Source organism: Branchiostoma floridae, chromosome 16, assembly GCF_000003815.2.
Source record: "Branchiostoma floridae strain S238N-H82 chromosome 16, Bfl_VNyyK, whole genome shotgun sequence".
NCBI classification, from domain to species: Eukaryota; Metazoa; Chordata; class Leptocardii; order Amphioxiformes; family Branchiostomatidae; genus Branchiostoma; species Branchiostoma floridae.
In genome coordinates, this window is record NC_049994.1 from 18,564,067 (window position 1) to 18,589,714 (window position 25,648).

The 25,648-nt window shown below is 42.9% G+C and overlaps 2 protein-coding genes and 2 long non-coding RNA genes across 5 annotated transcripts in view; 3 read left to right on the plus strand and 1 right to left on the minus strand.

Moving 5' to 3' along the window:
- Positions 1-5,254, minus strand: part of LOC118403792 (myc box-dependent-interacting protein 1-like) — a 21,681-nt gene extending 16,427 nt beyond the window's left edge. For both annotated transcript variants that reach the window (XM_035802590.1, XM_035802589.1), the window contains exon 1: positions 5,083-5,254. In XM_035802590.1, the coding sequence (XP_035658483.1) occupies positions 5,083-5,223 (141 nt within the window). In that variant the 5' untranslated portion in view covers positions 5,224-5,254. The remainder of the gene's footprint in view (positions 1-5,082) is intronic.
- Positions 5,255-9,312: 4,058 nt separating this feature from the next.
- Positions 9,313-10,921, plus strand: LOC118403801. The gene is made up of 3 exons (XR_004829695.1): positions 9,313-9,811; positions 10,471-10,613; positions 10,789-10,921. It is a non-coding gene; the product is annotated as an uncharacterized LOC118403801 (long non-coding RNA).
- Positions 10,922-11,160: 239 nt separating this feature from the next.
- Positions 11,161-13,362, plus strand: LOC118403803. Its single transcript, XR_004829697.1, has 2 exons — positions 11,161-11,632; positions 11,725-13,362. It is a non-coding gene; the product is annotated as an uncharacterized LOC118403803 (long non-coding RNA).
- A 2,321-nt stretch (positions 13,363-15,683) lies between these two features.
- On the plus strand, positions 15,684-24,028 carry LOC118403060. Its single transcript, XM_035801496.1, has 11 exons — positions 15,684-15,760; positions 17,096-17,210; positions 17,859-18,173; positions 18,850-19,387; positions 19,708-19,795; positions 20,293-20,399; positions 20,682-22,187; positions 22,559-22,699; positions 22,990-23,397; positions 23,589-23,709; positions 24,003-24,028. Exons 2-11 carry the CDS (start codon positions 17,107-17,109, stop codon positions 24,026-24,028), a joined length of 3,354 nt encoding a protein of 1,117 aa, XP_035657389.1. The 5' UTR covers positions 15,684-15,760; positions 17,096-17,106.
- The last annotated feature ends 1,620 nt before the right edge of the window (positions 24,029-25,648 follow it).

Here is a 25,648-nt window from a genome sequence, read left to right on the forward strand (position 1 = left end):
ACTCCTTCTTAGTTTCTTGACTTCCACACCAACTGTGTATGCAGCTTTCTTTCACTTTTGGGAAAATTTCCTAACAGTAAGATACATGTACTATTTGTTGTCAGAAGTCAGACTTCTACATAAATGACATAGCTCTTCTATGAGTCATCTACAACAATTCAGCATAGACAACAGTTTATAAATCATAGCTAACTCTACATGTATTCAGTACGAGTTTGGTGTCTTTCAAATAAATCAAGGACATCTTCCTCTTTGTCTTTTTTTCAGACCGAACTTTTAAGTGTTACACAATGTAAAATACACTATGCCGCCTTATTTTCTATTATGTTAGATTAGTATACTCATGTAGATAGTTCGTAGTTGCTAGTAATACATGTTACTTGCCATACATTGTACCTGATACAATCGTTGTGCAATAAACTTGACTTGACTTGACTAATACATCTAAAACTAGGAGGAACACTGGATATGAGAAGCCATATTGCTGCACAGGTCTTGTTTTTCTGTATGAGACACCTGCCAGTATTAGACAACATACCTGTCCACAGCTCATACTTTGTTGATGACAACTTTTGTGCAGGATTCACTGACTTTCAAACAAACAGTCAACTACAGACAGCTTTTTTTTCTTTTCAGACACTCAGTTTTTCCCAACAGAAATAGTTCCTAGGTCTAAAACTAGGGGGAGGGGCATTTGTTGTCAAAAGTCTGATAGCTATAACTACATGTAAACATAGTTCCAGCTTTCTATGACTCACCTATTATTAGAAGTAGAACTAGTAGAGTATGTAGACAACACCTTGTTCTTTCACAACCTACTTTCTGCTGGGTTACAAACTAAAGACAGTATTTATTTTTGTACAATTATTTTTTTAGCATTAATGGTTCCTATATCAAAAACTATAGGGAGCGGTACTTGTTGTCTGAAGTCTCACAGGGTAACATAGTTCCTTTTCTATACAGGTCACCTGGCTGCAATAGACAACACAGCAGCCTAAAACTAACACCTTGTTCATACATGGCTTCTGTGTGGGTTCAGTGGCTTTCAAACAAACTAGTAGTACTAGCAGCACAGACAGCTTTCTACTATTTCAGGCTGTATTGTTTGAACAGAAAAGGTTTCTAGAGTTAAAACTGGAGGGAGGGTCACTAGTCAGAAGCCACACATACCGGTAGTACTGCTACATATGTATAACATAGTTCTTGTTCTCTATGTGTCACCTGTAATCAATAGACAACACAATAGTTTATCGCCAACTTCCTGTCCATACAAAACTTCAGTGTAGATTCGCGGACCTTTAAACAAACTCAAAACATATTTCCTTCATTTTGGAGAAGTGTTTGAACGGCGCGTTTCGTACGTCCAAAAATACCGTGAAGGTTGTTTTGAATAAATCTGTGCGTCGGGACCTGGCTGTGGAAGAATGACAGGAATGGAGTCACTATTTGCACAACAAACACACCAAACATGTGTTATCTGTCGTAAGCAATCCTCGCACCCCTGTAAAAAGTACACACCGACCGACTCTGCCTGGCTCAAATAAAACCAAGGGAAACTCTACAAGTAGCAAACCAGGCTACGTTACACGCGACGTTTCGGAGGCCGCACTAGTCAATAATCAGGGCACGTAAATTGCAGGTTTGATTTGGGAGGGAGGAATTTGACAGGAATGCAGGTGTTGGAATTCAGCCAGGGGCTATACCTAGCCTAGATACCAGACCAGGGCCTGATCTCAATGATATCTATGGTGCTGGGGTCTGGCTAGGTGGCTGTAGAAAGGCTCTAGAAGACTCTTGATTAGTAGGAGGAGAACCTATGATTGATGAACCCACTCCCACCCCAGGTAGCCTGCTTCACTCCACCACAGTTGGCCAACAGGCTAATACTATAAAATAATGCAGACATGTTTGTGGTAGTTTTATGTTCGCGGTGGCCACTTCACCGCGAACATTTTTCCATTGTAGTACTAGTATGTGACTACAGTCTATGGCACTACCGCAAACTTAAAACCACCACAAATACTCCATTTTCCCGCTACCACGAAAGTAAATCCCTGCAAACTTTTAATGCATTTACAGTACTATAGATAGTACAGTTGCAAAACATGGACTAGATACAGGTCAAGGGTGTTATGATTCATTTTCCAAAATAACAGCAGCACTTCAAAATTTGCAAACTGTGTACCTCTGATTGTTAAACAGGGTCAGTAGGGCCTGTTGTCTGTCTATCCAGAGCAGGTAACTTGCCTATGTATAGGTAGGTCCTGGAAACAGTCTGGCATCCAGGCTATACACTTTAGGGGCTCATAATCTGCTGCCAATCTACAATCAGAGCTTTCAGCAAGGCCGGGAAATGATCGATCAACAGATGATGGGAACCTGTGGCTTCAGAGGCCATCTTCTTTATTGGACTGTCGTGTCCTTTTTGTCCTTTAAATACTGGTAATTTCAAACATGTAAAGACACTCCTGGGAATTGGGACAAACTAATTAACTTGAAAGCCCAGCTAGGAGGATTTTTAGCAATATGATTCTTTACATTGCAGCTGAAACTTCACGTTTTAATCTGCTTTAAGTGCTTGATTAACTTTTTATTCCAAATTTCCAACTAGTCAAGTTGTCTGTCCATATAGACAACATACTATCATTTTTTAAACGAGTTCCTCATTGTGAAAGCTCAATATATGGCTATACCATCAGAGTTATATGTAGACTTTTGACTATTTTCATATTCTAGTAAAGCAGTTTTGAATGTACAACTTACAAGTACAGTACTATTATAACCTTCCACACAATTACATCAGGAATCACCAAATTTCTGTTAATTTTCCGAAGGTGAAAGGATCCAATCTGATTAGAATAAGTGATAATTACTGAGTCATTAGTTGGTTGGGTGTAGTTTATAGAGTAACCTATAATTTGTATTTATAGTATAAAACAAACACCATCATTCCAACATGACCCTGGCACAGACAACAGAACTTGTTACGGGGCAAAATATGGAATTTTCCATTGTAACAGCTCAATATATGGCTGGACAATCAGCTGTGAAATCAACATCTTAGATCAGTAGTTACTTTCAAGCACAATGATCAGGGTTCTAGCTAGTGCATTTTAGCGCAGTGGGCCACTATGCTATACTTTGTGACCACTACGCTAAAATAAGGGCCACTACGCTCATTTTAAACTTAAGTGTAGTGGTGCTTTGCTATCATTTGCTAGTTCAACAATGTCTAATCAATGTCTGAACAATGAAAAATGATGATAAGTCACTCAAAACTGACCAAAAAAATCCTTCAAATTACATGTGATGTGTCAGTGCCACCATTTAACTCTACATTTTCAAAATGACCTCCCCCCTCCACACCAATCAACCGACTGGGCAGCTCGCTATCATGCCATTACCACTACGCTAAAATGAAATCCTGGCTAGAACCCTGATGATTATAAATTTTATGTTACGCTAGATTATAGGGTCCCATGAAATGTCAGCTTAGCTAATAAACTCAAGGTTGTTACTAGTGAGTCTAATTCCCATAACATGTTCTGGAATTATATCTTTAGTCCACATCAATTCACTTCCCTAGCCTGGAGTCCAGCCTTGTTGTACTGTGCTTTTAGTTGCTCCCAAAAGGGACCCTTTGGGGAGCGACTATAATTTATAAAAGCACAACAAGGCTGGACTCCAGGCTATGACTTCCTTGCTTCTTGTAGGAGTGAGTGAGCGATGGCTTGTCACAGCGAAAGGTAAAGAACAAGTAAGAATTATTTCTTGATTGAATCTTCAAGGAAAACTGCACCCTTTGAGTCATATATTTGATTGGAATGCAGATTATGTGACAGGTATGTATGACCTTGGTCCAAGGTCAACCTGAGATTACTAACTGAATAACACAGTAGTCCTTGGGCAGAATCAAAACTATTTCTTGTTTCTGACAATTAAGGTCACACCTAAAATTTAGTATAAAAATAACAAACTGAACTGGGAATTCATAATAAAAACAGAGCAAATCAACAGAGTCTGAGGGTTGTACCTATGTTCAATCTGTGTTCTGTGGGAGAAAAAAAAACAATTTTGCTAAAATGTCCTTGATCATAAAATTTACTTTCAGATATACAAAAACAGGAAATAGAATCAAATTGAGCATCATTCTTTATAATGTTTTCTATATCTCAAACTCAAAAATGACATATTACAAATACCTCTGGCAGTTTAAGTGAAAAGGAATGTAGTTGTCTAATCCTAATACTTCCTGTCCATGTAATGATTAAGTTATGAATAAACAAGACAATTGGGACACTGAATACCTATATTATTAGTACTAATCTTAGTATGATTATGAAGAACTTATTACATGAATGCGCAGTGCTCACGATAATTCTTCCCCTTGTTGACACAAACAGGAATTGTAATGACCACGATCGACAAAGGTGGCTTCAAGACAACAGTAATTAACAGGTGTGACACCAGACAGGTATGCAGTAGTGTCAGACACTCGACAACAACTTAAAGTTTATACCAAAAGTAGTAAGAACGTCTCTGTACCGTCAACAACAACAAACAACACCAGAGCGTACACTACGCGCGGCGTGCAGCCAAGCTGAAGAGTTTAAAGGTAGAAAAATGCGCCGTAGGCTGACACATTTTTGTGCAGTGTGTGAGGAGGCCGCCCGGAGGGAGTGAAGCTTTAGTAAGGCAGCCAAGCGTGGACAAACCTGTTTCCACACACACCAAAAACTCGCCGCGCAACTAGCCATTAAAATACCCTTCTGTTCACACACAGACCGAGAATTCGGACTAGTTGGGGGATTTTTCGGGTCAGGTTGGTCGGTTTGGGTGTAGGAACCTGCTAAAGTCGATGAGGAGGGAATTCCAGGTGGTTCTGAGCTCGCAGAATTCCCAAACACGCCCACTCTCACCTGACAGCTCAAAATCCATCAACTTTTCATCTTCGCCGGGATGTCACTCCGACGATCCGGGGCAGTTTTACCCCTTAAAACGTCGCTAACCCACACATTTCTTTACATTCCTACATCTCACAAGGCGTCTTCTAACTCCTGCGTCTTTAAGACGTCCACTCACCCTTTCCTTGGCGCGCGTGGCCCGTTTGATGCTCTTGGCGAAGACCCCGCCTTTCGCTTCCCGGCCCCCTTCCGCCATCTTGACTCTTCCCGATGGGAACCTGTCCGCGCGGGGCACCATGGGACGGTTCTGACGGGACATTCCAGCAGACCACTGGACTGGGACAGCTGGGCTCTTATGGGGGATACCAGTGGACTGGAATTAGCTGGGGCTCTCTTGGGGGGATACCAGTGGACTGGGACAGCTGGGCTCTGATGGGGATACCGGTGGACTGGGACAGCTGGGGCTCTCATGGGGGGATACCAGTGGACTGGGACAGCTGGGGCTCTTATGGGGGATACCAGTGGAGCGGGAATACTGTAAATGCAGACATGTTCGCGGTGGATTAATGTTCGCGGTTTTCGCGGTGACCACTTCACCGCGAAATCCACCACGAACATTTTTCTATCATGGTATTAGATTGCAGCCTATGGTGTTACCGCGAACTTAAATCCACCGCGAAAAGTCCTTTTTCCCGCTACCGCGAAATTAAATCCCCCAGCGAACATTTTTCTATCATGGTAATAGATTGCAGCCTATGGTGTTACCGCGAACTTAAATCCACCGCGAAAAGTCCTTTTACCCGCTACCGCGAAATTAAATCCCCGCGAACTTAAATGCATTTACAGTAGCTGGGGGTCCCAAGAGGGGATAACAGTGAAGTGGGACAGCTGGGGCCCTCATGTGGGGATACCAGAGGACTGGGACAGCTGGGGCTCTCATGTTGGGATACCACTGGACTGGGACAGCTGGGCTCTCATGGGGGATACCAGTGGACTGGGACAGCTGGGGCTCTCCTGGGGGAGAGTGGGATACCAGTGGACTGCAAAAAGATCTAACATACCAGTGGACTGGGACGCTGGGCTCTGGTGGGGGATACCAGTGGAGTGGGACAGCTGGGCTCTCATTGGGGGATACCAGTGAACTGGGACAGCTGGGCTCTAAAGGGGGATACCAGTGGACTGGGACAGCTGGGCTCTCATGGGGGATATCAGTGGCCTTGGACAGCTGGGCTCTTATCTGGGATACCAGTGGCCTTGGACAGCTGGGCTCTTATGGGGGATACCAGTGGACTTGGACAGCTGGAGCTCTCCTGGGGGATACCAGTGGACTGGGACAGCTGGGCTCTAAAGGGGGGATACCAGTGGACTGGGACGCCGGGTTCTCCTGGGGAATACCAGCTGAGGCTCTCATGGGGGATACCAGTGGACTGGGACAGCTACAGCTGGGGCTCTCATGGGGGGTACCAGTGGACTGGGACAGCTACCGCTGGGCACTCATGGGGGATACTAGTGGACTTGGACAGATGGGGCTCTCATGGGGGTTACCAGTGGACTGGGACAGCTGGGCTCTCATGGGGATCCAGCAGACCAGTGGACTGGGACTAATGAGGCTCTCATCGGGGATTTCAAGCAGAACAATGGACTGGGGAGCTATCAGGGGGCAGACCAGTAGACTGGGATAGCTGGGGCCCCCACAGTAACTTTGCAAACATTTTCGAACTAAATCACACATGTAAGCACTCTGCAAGTTCACAGAATTTCCATGTTCATGAATGGAAGTTGCTGTGTTACGTCAAGGTGTCATCATCACCACCATCCTTTGATAGATTTATTATTTATATCAAAATTTTTCAAGGGGAATTGCTTTGTTTTCAAGGATAGGAAATACAAACGTACTGTCTCTCTGGAGTGTGGCCTTCAAATTCTTAAGCGAACCATCCCAATAGCGCTAGCGTTTGACCTTGGAATTTCTATTCATTTTGTTAAACTCAGAAAGCAGCAACCTCGAATAGAAGCTGTCACTGACGGTGTTTATCTTCGCAAGTTTGCAATACCAAAACTTGTCGATTAGTGGCGATTATATTCGATGAGACAGTATGAAAGCGTCCCCTAACGATTTCTTTGTACATTGTAGCAAAGTGGTCAAATTCCGTTGCCTTTCTTCCTGGTAAAGTCTTGCATCAAAACGAAATAAAAGTAACAAACACAGAGGATAAGATGTTTTACAAAGGTAGAGAAACCATGTCGAGGCATCTAAGGAAAATGCTTTTCAAAAATTGTTTAAAATTAAGATTACTGAACGAATTTGAAGTTCCATACTTCACTCACCTAGCGAATATATATAATTCATAACATCCCCGATGTCAATTCATCTATTATTGCAGTCTTAAGTACGACAGAGTCCCGTTTTTTCGCTACTTTGCACAAGTAGAATTCATGAATTTTTCCTCGTATACGACATATCTTGCATTCTATTCAATTTATAACCCTACAAGATTATTGGTTCGATTGTACATGACCCATACTTGATAAGAAAATAGTATTGAAAACTTTCAGTGCTATTCTGTTTCCCTAGGAGGCTTAACTTAAAGATGCACGGCGATTGTTTGGTTGTTGCCATGTCGGTGTTTGGATGTGTTCTGCTTCTGCCTCAAGCCCCAAACCTGCCGTGAGTTTCGTGTGCTGTCAAACTACAGTGTTGAACACTACCGTTGAATAAAGATATAACGGAGGCCGCCCTAAGACGGTTCCCGTCGTAAGACGGAACGGATTTTTTGCTGATCTTATTATCCATAAGTACACCGTGTTTGTTACCACTGACTATGCTGATTACAAAGGTAAATAAACCAAGTCCATGCACATAGCTTTAATTTGCATTCCAAGTATACTTATAACATATTTACTTCATGTTTTTTTTAAAAACAGAATTCTAACAGTAATGTTGACAGTGCTGAATCACTGCAGTCACCGGCCTCTGCGTATTGGCGGCTCGTGTCGCTAACTGTACGAACTCTTCCAAGCAGTCACACAACTGCCATGATACACATAAATAAAGCTCCATAAAACACTATGAATATGGGTCTTCAAATGTTTGTTGAGTAGAAAAGCAACCAAAAGGAAGCGACATAAACATTGCCACCATTGTACTCCCAAGGGAGTGTGGCCGTGAAAGTCGCAGACTAGAGAACGCTCCAAAGATTTATTTGACTGTAACAAATGATTCGTGCTGTCTATGAAAATAAGACTTGATAGAGAGATGTAGATGATATTTTCATATAATCAGACAGAGTTTTGTTGATGTTGGCGGTGTCGTTTTTTCGTAATTGCTTTTTTAGTCGGGCATTCACAATCAGTGCATTCAGCCCATTGCCCGTAAAAACATCAGCTGGATTGTTCTAGGTACAGCCTTCCTCATGTGAGACAAGAAGTACATACAGTCACGATTTTACTGTCAAAAGAAAGCTAAAATATCATACTATTAATTTTTCTTCTGTGTACTTAAATTTACCACTTACTTCTGAAGAGAGCAAAATGTAAAAAAAGCGTACCGAGTTAGGCACACTGTCCAGCGTAGCACAAAATTGGAAGGTTACATACACGAAATTGTCTCGCAGTGTTTGCCGCTTGTAACACGCAGCGCGAAAGGTTCATGAACCACATGAATGCATTTCTTATTCAAGTATGTTGTTCAAATCTATGTGTAAAAAATTCAGTTATCAAAATCTGACCACTCTCAGGCAACTAGCGATGGAGCGCCATGAGTTTGAGCGCAAGAAAAAGCGTACCGTGTTGGGGCACCTCCCGTTATATCTGTACAGCTTCAATCACTGTTATATGGATGTGTAAAAGACCTAAACTTGTTTATAATGAGTTCACTGTAAAATGTACGAAGACTAAAGCCATGATATCCACCAACCTTCGGAACGGTTGTCGGGGAATGGACCCCTCCCGTTACTATTCCACCGTATGTTTGTTTGGAAGGTGCTGCACGATGTATGGATTATTAACTGACTGCAAAAACGCAATAAAGGCACACCGTGCACAGGCCGTTTCTTTCTTTGATTTGTCAAATTCCTTGTCACTTTGAAGGTCGCCCGTAGAATGGGACCATTCAGTCATGTCAGCTGCAATACCGTTCTCAACTGCTAGAGGTCGTGCTCTTCTTATCCACGTTGCTCCATTTAATTTCATCAGCAGATGTAACCAATGAGGAAAGACTCAGCTGTGAAGTTGATCTTATCTGTAGAAATGACCAATGGGGAAATACTCCAAAGTGAGCGAACCAATGGGGATAATGTGCATTTTTGTAACCAATGCTAAGCCACGATTTGGGCAGTGGATCGACCAATGACAGAGCAGTAATTTTCCACGCGTCGTGTGCAGACCTATATGTGGCTTGGCGCGAAAATAGCGCGTCACTCACGGTCAATCCATCAGCCGGGCAGGACCTTACGTCTCTTCTGCCGAGACCACGATTTTAAGCCGAAATTTTAAGTTTCTTTGCTCCAGTAGAGCAATCAGTCACTAGAGGTCACAGTTTTAAACTACAAGTTCCCCTGGCCAAGACTAGAGCGAGGAGTCAGGTTTTCAGTGTTAGAACCGTGTCAAGCTGGAACGCCCTACCTGAGTCAGTGGTTTCAGCGGATAGTGTAAACCAGTCCAGACTTGACAAACACTGGGATTGCCGAAAGTATATCACGTGAAGAGCGAAGTCAAGATCAAGACACAACAGGCTGAAAAGCATTCTTTCCTGGATGCAGTATCAAGGTAAATGCTGTACTATGCCACGACGGCATAGTATTAGCACCAGTGGCTGCTACGGGCTTCGCAGTGAGTTCAGAGCATTTGCGAGTTACACCAAGACGTCAAGACAATGCTCGAGGACATGCAAGGACTTACTTCTAAAGGTAAGACGGATTGTACTTCTTAGCCAGCCGGTATGTTGTCTGTCTCGTTGCCAATTTTCTAGCGACATGTAAGCCTTGTAGAGCCTATAAGACGGAGACAACTTACGTATAATACTTCATCTTTAGTACCAGAACCTATACCGGCTTATCTTCCCGGTTCTTCCGGACTTTGAATTGTCTTACATCGATATCTTCTAACGTTTTCACTTCAATTACTTGTGTGCACCACTGAAAGTTAGGTAAACGAACCAAAACGCAGACGTCAAAACGCACGACTTGTAATGATGTACAAGATTACCAACGGTCTTGTGGCCATCCCGCCTACTCGCATCACACCAGCGCACATGAGCACCAGAGCCAACCACTCTCACAAATACCGAACCCTACGATGCAGGTGTGACACAGCAAAGTATGCCTACTACGCCAGGACAATTCCTGAATGGAACAACCTCTCCGCCCACATAATGGCACATTGTCGACAGCCCCTCACTGGACACTTTCAAGAACAGGTTGCTGTCATCGCATACGTAGTCCAGCCGCTGCGCCTCCTCCATCCGCGTGATATTCCCATGGGAAGTTTGCGGATTGTGAACTAGAACTTAGACCATGCACTCGAACACTTCCTTGTACTAGATTCAATTGTCTATTTCTCTTTCCAGCTTAGCCCGACTAGAAGATCCGGAGATGCTTAATCTTGAAGAGAAGACATTCCCTGCATGGACCGTTCGTCAGTTGCCTGCCCCCATGTTTTTCATCGAGACAATGAGCTGATGAACATGCAGTCAACCCGACATCCGACAAGGTACTGTACTGTATTATGGCAGTAGGCTCTCAGCAGCTTATAGCACGAGCTGTGTCAGTAGTGTTGATTGTCAAAAGTTATCTGTAATTGCCAACACAGCCGTTTAGCAATTTGCGTTTGTTGCATCAACGATGAGGCAGCTGATGCATGTCTGTTTCTTCTATCGTTTTCACAGAAATGTCTGGTACGGGAGGTGTCCAGCGCCAGTCACTAAAGGTGCTTCACTGCATCGAGTGCATCACCAATTACAAGCCAGGGATCTAAGCGTCAAGCGATTCTACGGACTTAATGTGGTTTTTAAAGTAAGATGGCCGGCAAGGTAGAAAATGGAATCCGTTGTACCTTCAGGACATTGGATCGCGTTTGTTTCTGCAGCGCTTTAAATCTTTACCTAATACCAGGGATTTTAAGTTGCTCTTTAGTCAAAGAAAAAGGAATGCAAACTTTCAGAATTCGAATCAAATGTCCCAATACTCTGCTTTGCTGACTTGCATATGCATACAATGTTCGTATGTCTCATCCTAATGAATTTACATTTCACTTTCTTGCAGTCACGAGAATCTGGGAAGCTCTCAATGGCCAGCCAGGACAACGACGTACAGCGATGTTCATGGTGGAACTAGTCCTGGTGAGAGCAGATGTCGCCCGTTGCCAAGTATGCCATCACCTTGGTGACGTCCACATCAAGATCGGTGCTGGTGTGTACGCCCGGACCTGAACTGTTAAGTGATGTTGTATGGAAAGGCATTGAAAGTGTAAAACATCTTGCAAATAAGGGCTGGAACTGATTGGCATGACAGAAAGTAATTATAAATGATTTGTGATGTTGCATTTATAGCTTTAACCGATCTTGCCGTTTCACTGTCTTCCTGAGGCATTGTTGGTAGGGCTGATCACGATCTGTTGGTCGGTTGTAAGCTCCGTTACCTTTTTCCGAAACGTTTCGGGCCCCAAAAATCCAGTTAACTCAGGCGCGCGACCAGGGCCCGCTAGGGGCCCAAAAGCGCAAATTTCCTAAGGTTTTTCCGAAACGTTTCGGGCCTCAAAAATCCAATTAACTCAGACGCGCGACCAGGGCCCGCTAGGGGCCCAAAAGCGCAAATTTCCTAAGGTCCGGTACGTACCTTTTTCCGAAACGTTTCGGGCCCCAAAAATTCAGTTAACTCAGACGCGCGACCAGGGCCCGCTAGGGGCCCAAAAGCGCAAATTTCCTAAGGTCCGGTACGTACCTTTTTCCGAAACGTTTCGGGCCTCAAAAATCCAGTTAACTCAGACGCGCGATCAGGGCCCGCTAGGGGCCAAAAAGCGCAAATTTCCTAAGGTCCGGTACCTTTTTCCGAAACGTTTCGGTCCCCAAAAATCCAGTTAACTCAGGCGCGCGACCAGGGCCCGCTAGGGGCCCAAAAGCGCAAATTTCCTAAGGTTTTTCCGAAACGTTTCGGGCCTCAAAAATCCAGTTAACACAGACGCGCGACCAGGGCCCGCTAGGGGCCCAAAAGCGCACATTTTCTAAAGTCCGGTACCTTTTTCCGAAACGTTTCGGGCCTCAAAAATCCAGTTAACTCAGACGCGCGACCAGGGCCCGCGACCAGGACTTTCCTCGTTCTGTGAGCTAATGACTGCCTGGGTTTTTCTTCCATCTGTTGTTCTTTGTTTTATGTCGTGGTCAGTGGTTGTCGGGAACCTAGACCATTACATAATCTGCCTTGTGTCATTATCTTGGGTCCCGAACCAAGACAGTGACACAGCGTCAGAAAGGAAGGCAGGTGGTTGAAGAGCTTAGGTTGTTACGAGCTTACAGAATCAGGGAGGTCCTTGTTCTCTGAAGGGCCGAACTTTGCAGTAACTTCGGATGCAATCTCGGCCATCAACATGGTCACAGAAACCGAATTAGCCATGCATAGGGCCTGTATGCCGCAGAAACAGGCTGAAGCGCTGTGTGTAGAAGTAGCCACTGCTCTCAGAATGTAGTCTCCAAGCAGACCCTACGGTGCCTTAGAAATAGTATCAAAGCTGGCAAGCCCGTTTGACTCCCTTAGCCGGCTATCTCCCTTTGGCCGGCTATAACTCCTTTGCCAGCTTTGATATTGTTTCCAAGGCACCGTAGGGTCTGCTTGGAGACTACTCAGAATGTCCAAACTCTTACCAGCAACATGACTTGGGCGGCAAGGTGTTGAGTACATTTTGACGACACCCCATCAGGAGATCCTGATTCTCTCCGCTGATAATGCTTCAGGTAGACAGAGAGGATGGTACATGTCTAGGTTGAACCTAGAACTGAAATTATCATCACAGATCCAAGTTTACTTCCTGCCGTGCCTCCAACAGTGTATACACCTTTCTCACGCGGCGGCCATGATAGATCTAAAACGAGTTCAATGCGGCAAACAAAAGACTTTTCTGTGAAGTCAAAAATTTTGTGGTTTGGGGAAAAACTAAATGGCACCTGATTTTAGAAATAAGTTTTGTCTGTTTGCCTCATTGACCTCGTCTTCGATCTATCATGGCCGCCGCGCGAGAAAGGTGTATAGATGTTCTTGTTAATGATCTATCAAGGAATGTAAATTGTACGATGTCGGTCACCATGTATATTGCAATGCCAGATACATGTATTTAAGTCCTTTCTTAATGCTTTGTTTCAACAAAATGTATTGCTATCATGCCATTCTAGGATAGGAGTAGTGGTGCGTACCTAAAGCCCGGACTTGGAATTGGACCTAAAAATGTTTAGGTCCAAGTCCAAAAAAAACCCTAAATGTCTGGAGCCAAGTCCGGACTTGCAAAAAGCTATCTGTCACTTATATTCCCTTTTTTGTTCTAAACCATCTAAAACCTTCCCTAGACTGTGAAATTTGCACTGGAAAAAGACAAACATTTCGTGTGTAAACTAGCTGTATATAATTTGCATGTATTTTTCACATTGCATTTCAATTCATGCTAACATGCAATTTTATATGCACCCCCCCTCCCCCTCAAAAAAGAGAACTTTCTAGCGCACATAATATGCAATGATGGGTTCAGGTCCGGACTCTAAGTCCGGACCTGAACCTAAACTGCTGGACCTGAATCCGGACCTGAACCTGAATGAGTTTAGGTACGCACACTGTGACACTGAATTGATTTTTCCTTGTTTTTTGTCCTTCATAGCTGATTGCATTGTAAACCACTTGAGACCAGTTGAGACCAAAAGACATTTAGTCACTTAGCAATGTAGTAGATGCCGATATTGTTAAGAGAAGATCCAGAGGTTACTTGGAGCCTTTCAAATTTGCCCTTTTTTTTTAAATTTCGTTGCTCGAGGCTTCGGTTGATGCTCACACGGACACTATCACGAATACACAGACTAACAGACTAATCCAAACACACGAACACAACAAACACATTTTATCGAGCACTAATAACAACACAAATGCCTTAGCCTTATGCTGCAACTTAAAGGAAAAACTTTCTAAGACTTACGAGACAAAGTATTAAGGGCTTCAATTTGCCTCTGAATTTAAATATAGCATTAGTTAGCATTTTATAGCTTAGCTATTGTTATTGTAGCTTAGCATTTTGATTTAGCATTTTTTGCATAGATAGCATTTTAGCGTAGCATTTTGACTTTGTTGAGTTTTAGATTTAGTTAGCAATAGTTGGCATTTTGGCTAGATAGACATCTTAAATCTACGAGCCACTGTCAAACTTACATGTTTACAACACCTTTGTTTCATAACAAGCTTAAGGTCCTCGTGTGTCTTTATGGCGTGTCGTAAGCACTGCTAGCTTATATATGCTTACCGCTTTGTTGCATTAATTGCAAGTTGCATTGATTTGTATTTAGACAGTGTTGCTTTCACAGTCACTGAATGTTGATGTACTTTGTTATGCATAGTGTCCAGATTTGATGCAGTCAAGTAGCCTTTTGTTCTAAGGTTTGAAATTAGGTGTATTTTGCGACCAGATGTATATATGCTATGCATAGTATAGATTGATTTCGTGATTTCTTGTATTCATTCCATAAAGGTCTTTTGTTCTCATCGATAACGTTGTCTTCATATTTAGCGTATTTTGTAGCTTTTCTGGTACAAGATTGGCCACCTTGTCCAAGAATGCTACTGTCTTGAAAAAAATTCGATGAACTTTGAGATCAAAGGACTTTTTCCTCTGGAGTCGCAATCAAGGAAATCATGGTTTTGACAGCTTTTTTTAAAATTGCAGCTTTGTCAATGTCCCAGTTGTACACAAATTGTCAATGTCCCAGTTGTACACAAATTGTCAATGTCCCAGTTGTACACCTTTCTAGATATTTCATATTTCATTTTACCATTATTTCTATGATTTAGTTCTTTATATTTGGTATTATTGTATATTTGCTTTTATTGTCGTTGACACAATTATTAGTTGATTGTACAATTGTTATTATTTATTATGATTTTTTTTCTATTATTGTATAATTTAGTTGCACGGGAGGCAACTAGCAAAGGTTATAAAGTACCTGTTTTTGCCTCCCTACCATTTTGTGTAAATACATATGGTGAAGTTCAAATAAATAAATAAATCAATTTTAGTATAAGAGTATTTGTCACTTTGTGAAAATCACACATCCTGACCAAGATATTATATTGTACACCTGGTATTGCTGTGTCTACAACTGCTATGAAATAAATGGTTTCAAATCAGGTGTGATTTCATTTGCCCGTCCAAACACCCTCAACCTCAAATGAATAGTCTATGACTCTATATCACCCAAACCATAAAAACTTATAACTGTAAAAACTAACTGTAAACGTGAAACGGGTGGTCTCTTCCATACCAGCCTCTTGAGGAAAATGAATGGTCCCTCTTTCCCACCCCCTAAAGTTTGTGAAACTTAAGCGCCAAAAAGTAGTTACTCAAGCAGGTAACTGAACGGTTTGGAGGCCGAAGTCGATCTACAAAAGTTGCACCGTAAGTACAAAATGTAAGAAGAATATTTTCAAAGAACTCAACTTAAAAACATTCAAAAACTTACCGAAACATAAAATAGATCCCGAGAATTTTGCGTAATTCGAAACTCACTACCACCCATACAGACCCTCACTCCGAGAGGGGAATGCTGGGAACGATCAGCAGTACCATGACGTCATGCGGCAACAACAGCAACTGCAGTGGCAGTGTTTCAGAAGGTTTGAACGTTTTGAATATTAAACAATACGTTTTAACAACTTTTTGATTCTTATTAAATTTGTGATGTTTGACGTAGAATAGTAAGTAGTTTTCAGCAGTGATTGTGTCATGGGTTTTAGAAAGAAGCTCGCTGGAAACCTACAGTGTTGTCATGTACAGATGGGGGAGGGGGGCGACCTTGATTGTAAAACGTTTCAGACGACACCTCACTGAAGGCATGTGTGTATGTGTGTGTATGTGGGGTATAGACCAAAATGCCGTGTTTAGAATTTACAGATCTGTCTTACGAAGTGCACATTTCAATATCACTGCCCACCGTCATTTTCAGGAACAAAAATGAACAAAGAAATTAATTACTGTAAATGCATTAAAGTTCGTGGGGATTTAATTTCGCGGGAGCGGTAAAAATGGACTTTTGGCGGTGGTTTTCATTTCGCGGTAGCACCATGCACTGTTATGGAAAAATGTTAGCGGTGGTTTTAAATTCGCGTTGAAGCGGCCGCCGCGAAAGCCGAGAACATTAATCTACCGCGAACATTTCTGCATTTACAGTACTAGTAGATGGCCTCAGGTACCGATCTCGCATGAAGTGAAGGGATAGATGATGCATGAACTTTATTGCACGACTATTGAACAAGGTACAACGTTACATATGAGGGTCTGCATGGGGGGTCCTGACAACAATTTACGCTATATTCGGGATGGCTGACTACGCTTTACGTTAAATTATAATCGTCATACCAACGCTTTACGCATCCCACTACGAATTACGTAAAATAAAATAGCTTCACTACGAATTACGGGAAATTAGAAAGGCCTGCCTACTTTTTTTACGGAAAAAAGCATGCAGACCCTCATGCACGGCAACAACTATTACCCAATTTGTGTGATTCTGACTACATGTTGGTAGCCTGGTTACCAAACCCCAGCCCGATCTCAAGTATCTATCGTGCAGGGGTCTGGCCGGATAGGATAGGAACTCTTCTCAATTTTGCCCCTTATAGTGGGCAAACAACTCCACCAATAGAACAGCACAGGATCAGCAGGAGATAATTACGATCCTGCCATGATTGGTTAAACACCCCCAACTGTACTTTTTGAATCCATAACAGTGACCACTAAGTACCTGATTTGCTACTGTGATAGCCTGCTGACCAACTGTGGTGTGTTGTAGCTGGCTACCTGTGGTGTGAGTGGTCATCAACCCTAGGTTCTGACCTCCCTCTGATCAAGGACCTTCGAGAACATTTCTACAGCCATCCTGCCAGACCCCAACACGAAAGATATTTTGAGGTTGGGGGTATGGTATCCAGGCTAACATGTTGGTTCTACAGTAAGATGAGAGATGGCCACCTGTGGTGAGGGGACAGATGATGTTGTGGAGGACTCAGTAGACTCTGATGGAACAGCATCCCCACTCAGGACCAACAGAGATGGACTTCTTATGGGGTAAGTTCTGGATAACTTTCTAGTTGTACTGTCATTGGTATAATGGTGAGATGTGTGTCCGAGAGCCCGCAATTCTTGAGTTTCAATACGTTGATACACCCCTGTCTTGTGTCCTTGGCAAAGGCACTGAACACGACTTTCCTCACTTCACTCAGGTTAGATTGTGCACCTTAAGCTTCAGTTAGAGATGTCCCTCGGATAGGACGTTAAAAGGAGTCCTGTATTTGAGGATAGCCATGTACCTTGATCATTTTACAGAACCCACCACACTTACCAAAAAGAGTTAGGTGTCCTTCCTGGTTTGAATGGTTCATCCACTAAATACTGTCGAGTGCAAAGTTGAGAAAGCAACATGTTTAACTTTACCATCTTTAAGGTCTTTGTTATGACTCGGCTTGGGATGAAACTCATGCCCTGCCAACAGTAAGATGAACACTTTACTCTATCTGATCTAGGAGGGTCTGCATGGGGGTCCTGACAATGATTTACGCTAAATTTGGGATGGCGGACTATGCTTTAAGTTCAATTCCACTACGAATACATAAAATAAAAAAGCTTCCCTACGAATTACGGGAAATTAAAAAGGCCTGCCTACGCCTTACGGAAAAGAGCATGCAGACCCTCATCTAGGAGGTTCTTTATTCACAGGATGAACAGGTTAGTCAGCCAGAGTTGTGCAGGACCAAAGAAGGGTGCAGGAGACACAGACAACAGCACACTCCTCTGTACTGGAGAGGAACACATGTTCAGCAGCTCTGCTGGACCAAAGAAAGGTGCAGGAGACACAGACAACAGCAGACTCCTCCGTACTGGAGAGGAACAGATGTTCAGCAGTTCTACTGGACCAAGGAAGGGTGCAGGAGACACAGAGAACAGCAGACTCCTCCGTACCGGAGAGGAACAGATGTTCAGCAGCTCTGATGAGGACGATTCTGAGCGGTCACAGCTTCTCTTGCCTCAGAGGTAAGGAAGCCGACTGTAAACAAGTAGCAAACAAACAAACAACGGGAATTATAGCTGAGAAGTAAACAATCATGATAGCTTGGAAGCCTTGGAAGTCCATCTGTGTTGGTAGAAAGTTGTAAGAGGAACTTCAATGCCCTTATTATATAGCTAGGGCCTCCAACTATATAGATAACCTGCTATATTTACAGTTTAACCAGTCCAAAAAAATTCCTTTTTTTCTGTTGCATGAATATAATCATATATAGTAGATATTGACAGTTGCAATCTATTGACTCTTACTCTTGATTTCATCTTATTATCGTGCAAAAAAATTGAGAAATGGAATGTCACATATTAGTAATATTGTTTAGATTTCTTGCTAAGAACGGTTTCATTTTAGTTTACAGATATCACCACACCTGCCCCAGTGGAAGCATCCAGGTGAAAACACACCTGTCTTCCCTTCTCACCTGTCTCACCTGAAGCCCCAAGGTGAACACTCACCTGTCTTGTCTCACCTGCCCAAATTGAAGACCCTACCTGAAAACTCACCTGTCTTTCCTCCACCTGCCAAGATCAGGAAGCTTTCAGGTGAAACAGTAACAAAAGGAAAGTCTGTGGAAAATGTTGACAATGACTCTGATGTAACACAGCTATCAGATAACATAGAACCACAACCTGAACCTGATCTTAGAAACAACAGCCATGACCTTGCTGGGGAAGTACAAGATGGCGGAGATGGGACGGAGGGTTGTCGTCGAAACCAGAGCAGCAAGTGTTCATTGGAAGGCAAGCAGACAAAGTGTGAGGAAGACAAAGGGGCTGCTGCAGTTCAGGACTCAGCTGATAGGGGTGCTGCTGTAACAGAGGGTATGGTGGAGGCCAAACTGTCACAAGAAGGAAAGATGCATCCAGAAGGACACTTAAGGAAGATGGAAATAGCAGAAGAAGTTGGAGCGGAAAGGAGTGAGAATTGTCTTGAAAGGGGCAAGGAGGTTCCAAGAATTCAAGATGTCTTAGAAGGAAGTGGGCAAGGAGAGGATGAAACAGAGAGGAATAAGAGTCTTCTTGAAAAGGGAAAGCAGGTTACAAGAGGTCAAGATGTCTCAGGAGAAAGTGGTGAGGTGTCCAAAGGGACAGGGTCGGAGAAGGGGAGTTCTTCACTGGACAGTCTTCAGGAGTCTGTAGCAGCTGTTTCTGATGCAGGAGCAGACAAGACTCTGTGTGAACAGGTGGGTACAAATTACATCATCTGTTTGATCATCTCTTCTGTTTTCATAACTCGCTTAACATACGTTTAAGGTATTGGAGTGATAAAGTACAGTTAAATGTTATATTTCAGTGGCTTCTGAGACATAAAACCCTTTTTCCCCTCCCAGCATGATGAAGAAATGAGGCTGCTAGTTTCCAATCAAATATATGGTGCTATGTTTCCTATTGTGGGGGTTGACTTCTTCTTTGAAGGCAGTGCATGTATAGGAGTCATGAATCATAGTTACTATTGTTATATTTCAGTGGTTTCTGAGACCTAAAATCCTTTCTTCCCTCCCAGCATGATGAAGAGATGCGGCTTCTGGGCAGGTTAGAAGCCAGACAGGAGAAGCTTGAGCCTCTTCTCAGCACCATGGACAGAGCCACGGGTAAGTCTTACATTCTTCTGTAATCTTTAATTCTTCTTATGTTCCTTCTTTTACAGGAGTCTCTATTTTTCTTCTTCTCCCTCTTCTACAGTTAAGTCTTGTATTGTTTGAATAACTGGTATAACTGGTCAACTATCTTTAGGTATAGCACAGACAGGGCCAAGGTAAATCCTTCATTCCTCTGTCATATTTAATCTTTCTCCAGCTGTTCCTTCTTTTGCAGGTGTCTTATCTTAATTTTCTTCTTCTTTTTCTTCTTCCTCTTCAACATCTAACTCTTGTTTGAATAACTGGCATAAAGTATCTTTAGGTGTATAGGACAAGCTGCACAGGCTTGTTTGATACTCTAGATCTGACTGATGTAATCTTTGTAATCTCTGACATCTTTTATCCTTCTTCATGACCTCAATTAAAAGTATCTTGCAGGCTGATTTGAGCTTCTCATGAATGAATAATGGTTGAAAAATGCAACAATAAAGATCACTCCATCACTACAGGCCAGAAAGTGAGCCGTGAGCTGTCCTGTATCCAGTCCCTGATCGGTACCCTGATCCAGGCACACCAGCGACAGCGAAGGGCCATCAGCGCTCTCAGCACAGAACAGGTCAGGGGCTAGGGTTCAACTCACTCAGAACAGGTCAGGGGTTAGGGTTCAACTCACTCAGAACAGATCAGGGGTTAGGGTTCAACTCACTCAGAATAGGTCAGGGGTTAGGGTTCAACTCACTGAGGGACACAGGTCAGGGGTTAGGGTTTAGCTCACTCAGAACAGTTCAGAGGTAAGTTAGGGGTACCTGATACTCATGTCTCTTTGATAAATGAAAACAAGTCAGATTGGTGAGGCTTTAACATAATATATTATTTTTCTGCTTGTTGTTATTTCCAGATGCAGGAACAGATGCGGCTTTTCATCCAGCGACACAAACGTCTGGTCCAGATCTTCAGCGTCCAGAAAACAGCCACAGCAAAGTTCAAAGGTCGGATCAAGGTCACAGCCTCACAGTCTAACACCAAGGTCACAGGTGTCAGTGAGAATGACGTCAACCAATCACAGCCCATGTCACAGACTTCATCAGATATCAGTAATGAAAGGGAGAGGCTGATTGGAAGAAAATCTGTTGGTAAAAAAGGCAGAAAAAGTAATGCTTCAAGTTCAAAATCAGGGTCATCTGAAGGATCAAGTGTCAAAAGTCAAGGGTCAAGTACCAAACATACAATGACATCAGTTCATGGTGGTGTTTCCCCAAAGCTCCCTCTGTCAACTTCCTCCACAACTGCAGAAGCACCTTCGACAGACCCCAGTAAGGAAAGTGCAACTGCAGTGCAAGTCCTTCAGGCGCTGGATGGCAGTTCACACCTCAGGGCTGTGATGAAGGTTGGGTCTCTACAGAAGGGACAGATAGTCCAAGTAGTCTCCCAGGGTGGGAAAGAACCTGTGCGATACAGGGTCGTTGGGATGGAAAACGTGGACACAGAAGGTCAGGTTCAGACACCAGATTCTATTGACAACCGAGTTGCTGCAAACTCTGGACAAACGATCCAGCATGCCAGTGAGAATGTAGCAAAGAGTCCTGCCACAGTCGTATCAGCTGTAGGACACACTGTTGCTACAACTGTATCAGCTGGAAGTAGCACACTACCCTGGCAGGTAGCTACCACAGACTGCTCTCAGGCACTCCTAAAGACTCAAGCTTGGAAGCCGCCATTTAAACCTTCTGATGGTGTTTCTTCAGTGACACAAGGCGTCTCAGAAGTGACGGAAACGAATGTAAGGCCGACTCAAGTAGAAATGGTTAACAGTGCAAAAGGAACCGTAGGAACTGATGTTTCTAAGCAAAGTAGAGCCGAAGTTTTGTGGCAGAAGATTGTACCGCAAGTCCAGAAACAATCAGTTACCCCTGCAAAAACTCTGCCTTCAACAGCCTTGAAGGAGTGCCTGGTTGGAACAAAGGGACTGTCCACTATGGGTGGGGTAGGAGGGCAACTCCAGGGACTGTCCACTTTGGGCGTTGAAGGAGGACAGCATATCCAGGGACTGTCCACTACTGGTGGCGTAGGACATCTTCAGGGACTGTCCACTATTGTTGGAACAGGAGGACAGGCCAAGGGACAGTCCACTACTGGTGGGTTGGGAGCACAGCCCCGTAGACCACCAGCTACAGGTGTGTCAGAAAAACAACTCCAGGGACTGTCCACTACTGTCATGGCAGGAGCACAGCATACTCAGGGACTGTCCACTACAGTCATGGCTGGAGGACATCATACTCAGGGACTGTCCACTCCTGCTCTGATGGAAGGCCAGACCGCGGGTACAGAGGTGCCGACTGTATCAGAGCTGCTCCGAGCCCAGCTGATCCAGCCGGGGAAAGATGTGCTGTCCTGTAAGGGGAAGGTGAGATAAGATAGTTCTAGCAACTTCTCAATAAGATTAGTTCATAAAGTCCTGTTCTGTTTGTTGAACCCAAATTCTTCTTATAATACTACTAGCTAAAATACAGATCCCTCTCAACTGGCCTAGACTTTTTGATGTAAAGTTTTCTGGTGCAAGAAATGATACATGTATATAAATGTAAAAAGAAACTGGTTCTTGTGTCAGGCAAAACCTTTTTCAACTGCCTAATTTATGTAACTGTATTTGCATTGTAATATCTCTGTCTTAGACAACATTGAACGACCATTTTTCTTCTACCTCTTCCAATAAGTCTAGCAAATTTGATATTTAAAATGAGCAAAAAATGACATCATCACACTCTTTCCATGCAGGCTGGCCTGCAGTTTGCCAGCCTGCAGCCAGATGGCGCTGTGATGACCCAGGGTGGCCTGTCCTTCTCCACAGTGGCCCAGTGGCACCGGGCCATCTGGGGCCACCGGACGGGCCAGAAACGGGCCATGGTGTTTAGACAGGTCAGGACACCTTCCCATTCTGCTGGTAGAGTTGTATAACTGTCACATTTCACTGATTGCCACCAGGAGGATGTGTTATTGTTGTAGCTGCCATTTGTACTTCTTACTTAAAATTCAAGTCAATCCGTTGATCTAAAGTGACATGACCTATTCCTGAGGTAGAAATTATGTTATAACTTTCTTGATTATTTTGTCGACCATCAAGCAAGAAATGCTCGAGTGAAGGAAACCAACCTCAGCAGCTCCTCTTGACAGACATATCTTAAAACATTTTATTCACATTCCTCCAGGTGTGTTACAAAGGAACTCCACTTGCAGATGTCTCCTCAAAATTTACACCTGCAGCGAAGACTATCACACCTGGACCTGCACACCTCAAGCACATGCAGGGGGCTGGTGGAACACCTGTCGGACAAGCCGCCATACCTCTACAGTCTACAGTACAGGTGCAGCCCATCCAGGGGACAGGTGTGACACTTGCAGGGAAAACCATCGCACCTGCACCTGCGCACCTGAAACACATGCAGGGGACTGGTGGAACACCTGTTGGACAAGCCGCCATACCTCTACAGTCTACAGTACAGGTGCAGCCCATCCAGGGGACAGGTGTGACACCTGCAGGGAAGACTATCACACCTGGACCTGCACACCTCAAGCACATGCAGGGAGGAACACCTGTTGGACAGGCCACCATACCTGTAAATGTTTTCCTTTTACCTTTTTCTAAAGCTTTATTGACAATAATTACATACATTGTAACGTTTACATGATTGTACAGCTTCATGACCACATCTCCGACTACTAGTACTACAAATATACCCTTTACTTTACATGCTTGTGCAAAATATTGACAGTGTTTTCTCTTTACTTTTACTACACACCTGTACAGGTGCAGCCCATCCAGGTGAAAGGTGTTACACCTGCTGAACAAACTGTCACACCTGTACAGGTGCAGCACACCCACAGCAGCCTCCAGGAAGATGTTGAGGTAATGGAGGAACAGCAGCTATGTGAAACAGCTTTAAGTTTTAAAAATGCCATCACCAGTACAAGTATTGTAAAATAAACTCTGTATTACAGATTTAATTTACAGTGCATTGAAACGGTTTATATTGTAAATTGTGCATTTACTAGACCAGTCCTTTATAAATAGCCCAGGCTTAAAAAATAAGTTGATCGTGCCTTGGCAGTATAACTTTTTATATGGCTGAATTAAAAAATCCAATCAAACTTTGTTGGCCAGTGGTTTACTGAACTACTGATTCTGAAGCTATTCACTGATGAAATGTCTGTTGTGTCTCAGGTTTCCCTCCCCTGTTCTGGAGGTAAAAGTCCGCATATAAACCCAGTTCTTCAAGACACAGCACAAGACAATGGAACAAGACGATGTAACACATCCCGTCAAGACCCCGCACAAGACGACAGACTTCCCAAGCCCACCAGTATCCTCCTTATTGCTAATGAAGAGTTGTTTCTTTCAAGACGTCTTCTTCCCGAGAAGTTTTGGGATTCCGCTGAGGTTAAGTTGAACCAGTTCTTAGAGGCAGCCGTAAGGTTTGAATAAAGTTCAAACTTCATGTTCAACTTGACGTTCAACTTCTGTTCTTACTAATAGTATGTTTGCAAGCAAGGCTGCAGACATTCAATTTGTTGGTTGTGAACTTGCTGTACTGTAAAATTGATATTGAAACTAAACTCCAGGCAGATTTACCGGTGGTATAAGAAGTTTAGTTGCCCAAGGGGTTTTCTGACCAACTTTAAAAAGATATTGGAGAAATTATGTTGCAAGCTGCATAATGTAAAATGCTCTTGTATAAAAGTTATTGTAAGTGATTGTTTCTTGACATCTCAAGTACATAGTTTATTTTCTTTGAGGAAATGGTCACCATGTAAAGATCCTTGTACAGTTACATTAGAGATCAGAATTACAGTCAAAGTAAAGTAAACGTTGGTGAGAATAAAGCAATGGTTATGTAAAAAGAGCCTCTTTATTCAATGATGTACCAACCTGATGAAGCTATTCACAGAGACAGTCAAAGTAATTTACTTATAATGAACAAGCATAGATTTTGTCTATTAATTCCAGTTTACTTCGCATTATGCAGAATTCATTCATGTGAATACATTCAGAAAGCTGTCTGATCTCAATGTTTGAATTAACCATTCCCTGCTTCATATATATATATATATATATATATATATATATATATATATATATCCATTTTTGCTTTGTTGCTTTAATTTTGTGTCTTTCTGAGCAAATTTAAGTCTATAGTTTAGCATCCATAATTTGTTTCCGAATTCAGCATGAATTTGATATTTTCAACTGTGTACTTACAAACCCAAAGTAAATTTAAAAAAAAATACTAATAAGTTAAGAAGTTACGGTATATCTTGTTGATACTGATAGTGAAAACAGTACTGCCTAACGTTACAGTGTGACACCGACACAGTCAATTTTTACCCATTTGTTAGGCCACGTTGATTTGATTATATGGATGACATCCGCGCTCGCACCAATTTTCGGCCATTTCCAAAAAAAAAAAAAGTTTTTCGTAGATTCCGTAGATTGAAAAAAAAGTATCAGAAAACAGATAACTAATGCCATAGAATGCCAAAATGAATCTAAAGTCAAAGAATAAGATGTGAAAGGACAGAAAGAAAAAAAATCTATTGTTGGTTGGGGGAGGTACAGAAAATCCAGGTCCAGGTCCGGACATGAACCTGGACCTGATTGTCTGTGGAAACTTGAGAACTGGCAATACTCAAAACAATGGTAATTGGTCAATTTTGCTACAAAGGAATCTGTTTGGTGGATTATTGGACTCCCACTGCATTTTAAAATCCCATCCCCATGTAATGAAGGCTAACTGTCTCTGTACCTTTGACTGTAGAAACTTGGTGCAATTGATTATAAACTCTACTTGACTTCGCTCTTGTTGTCTTCTC

Coding starts and splice junctions, on each gene's coding strand:
- LOC118403060 (XM_035801496.1), top strand. CDS start 17,107: ATGGCCACCTGTGGTGAGGGGACAGATGATGTTGTGGAGGACTCAGTA. Junction 22,700..22,989: donor GGGCCATGGTGTTTAGACAG/GTCAGGACACCT, acceptor ACATTCCTCCAG/GTGTGTTACAAAGGAACTCC. Junction 23,398..23,588: donor TTGGACAGGCCACCATACCT/GTAAATGTTTTC, acceptor ACACCTGTACAG/GTGCAGCCCATCCAGGTGAA.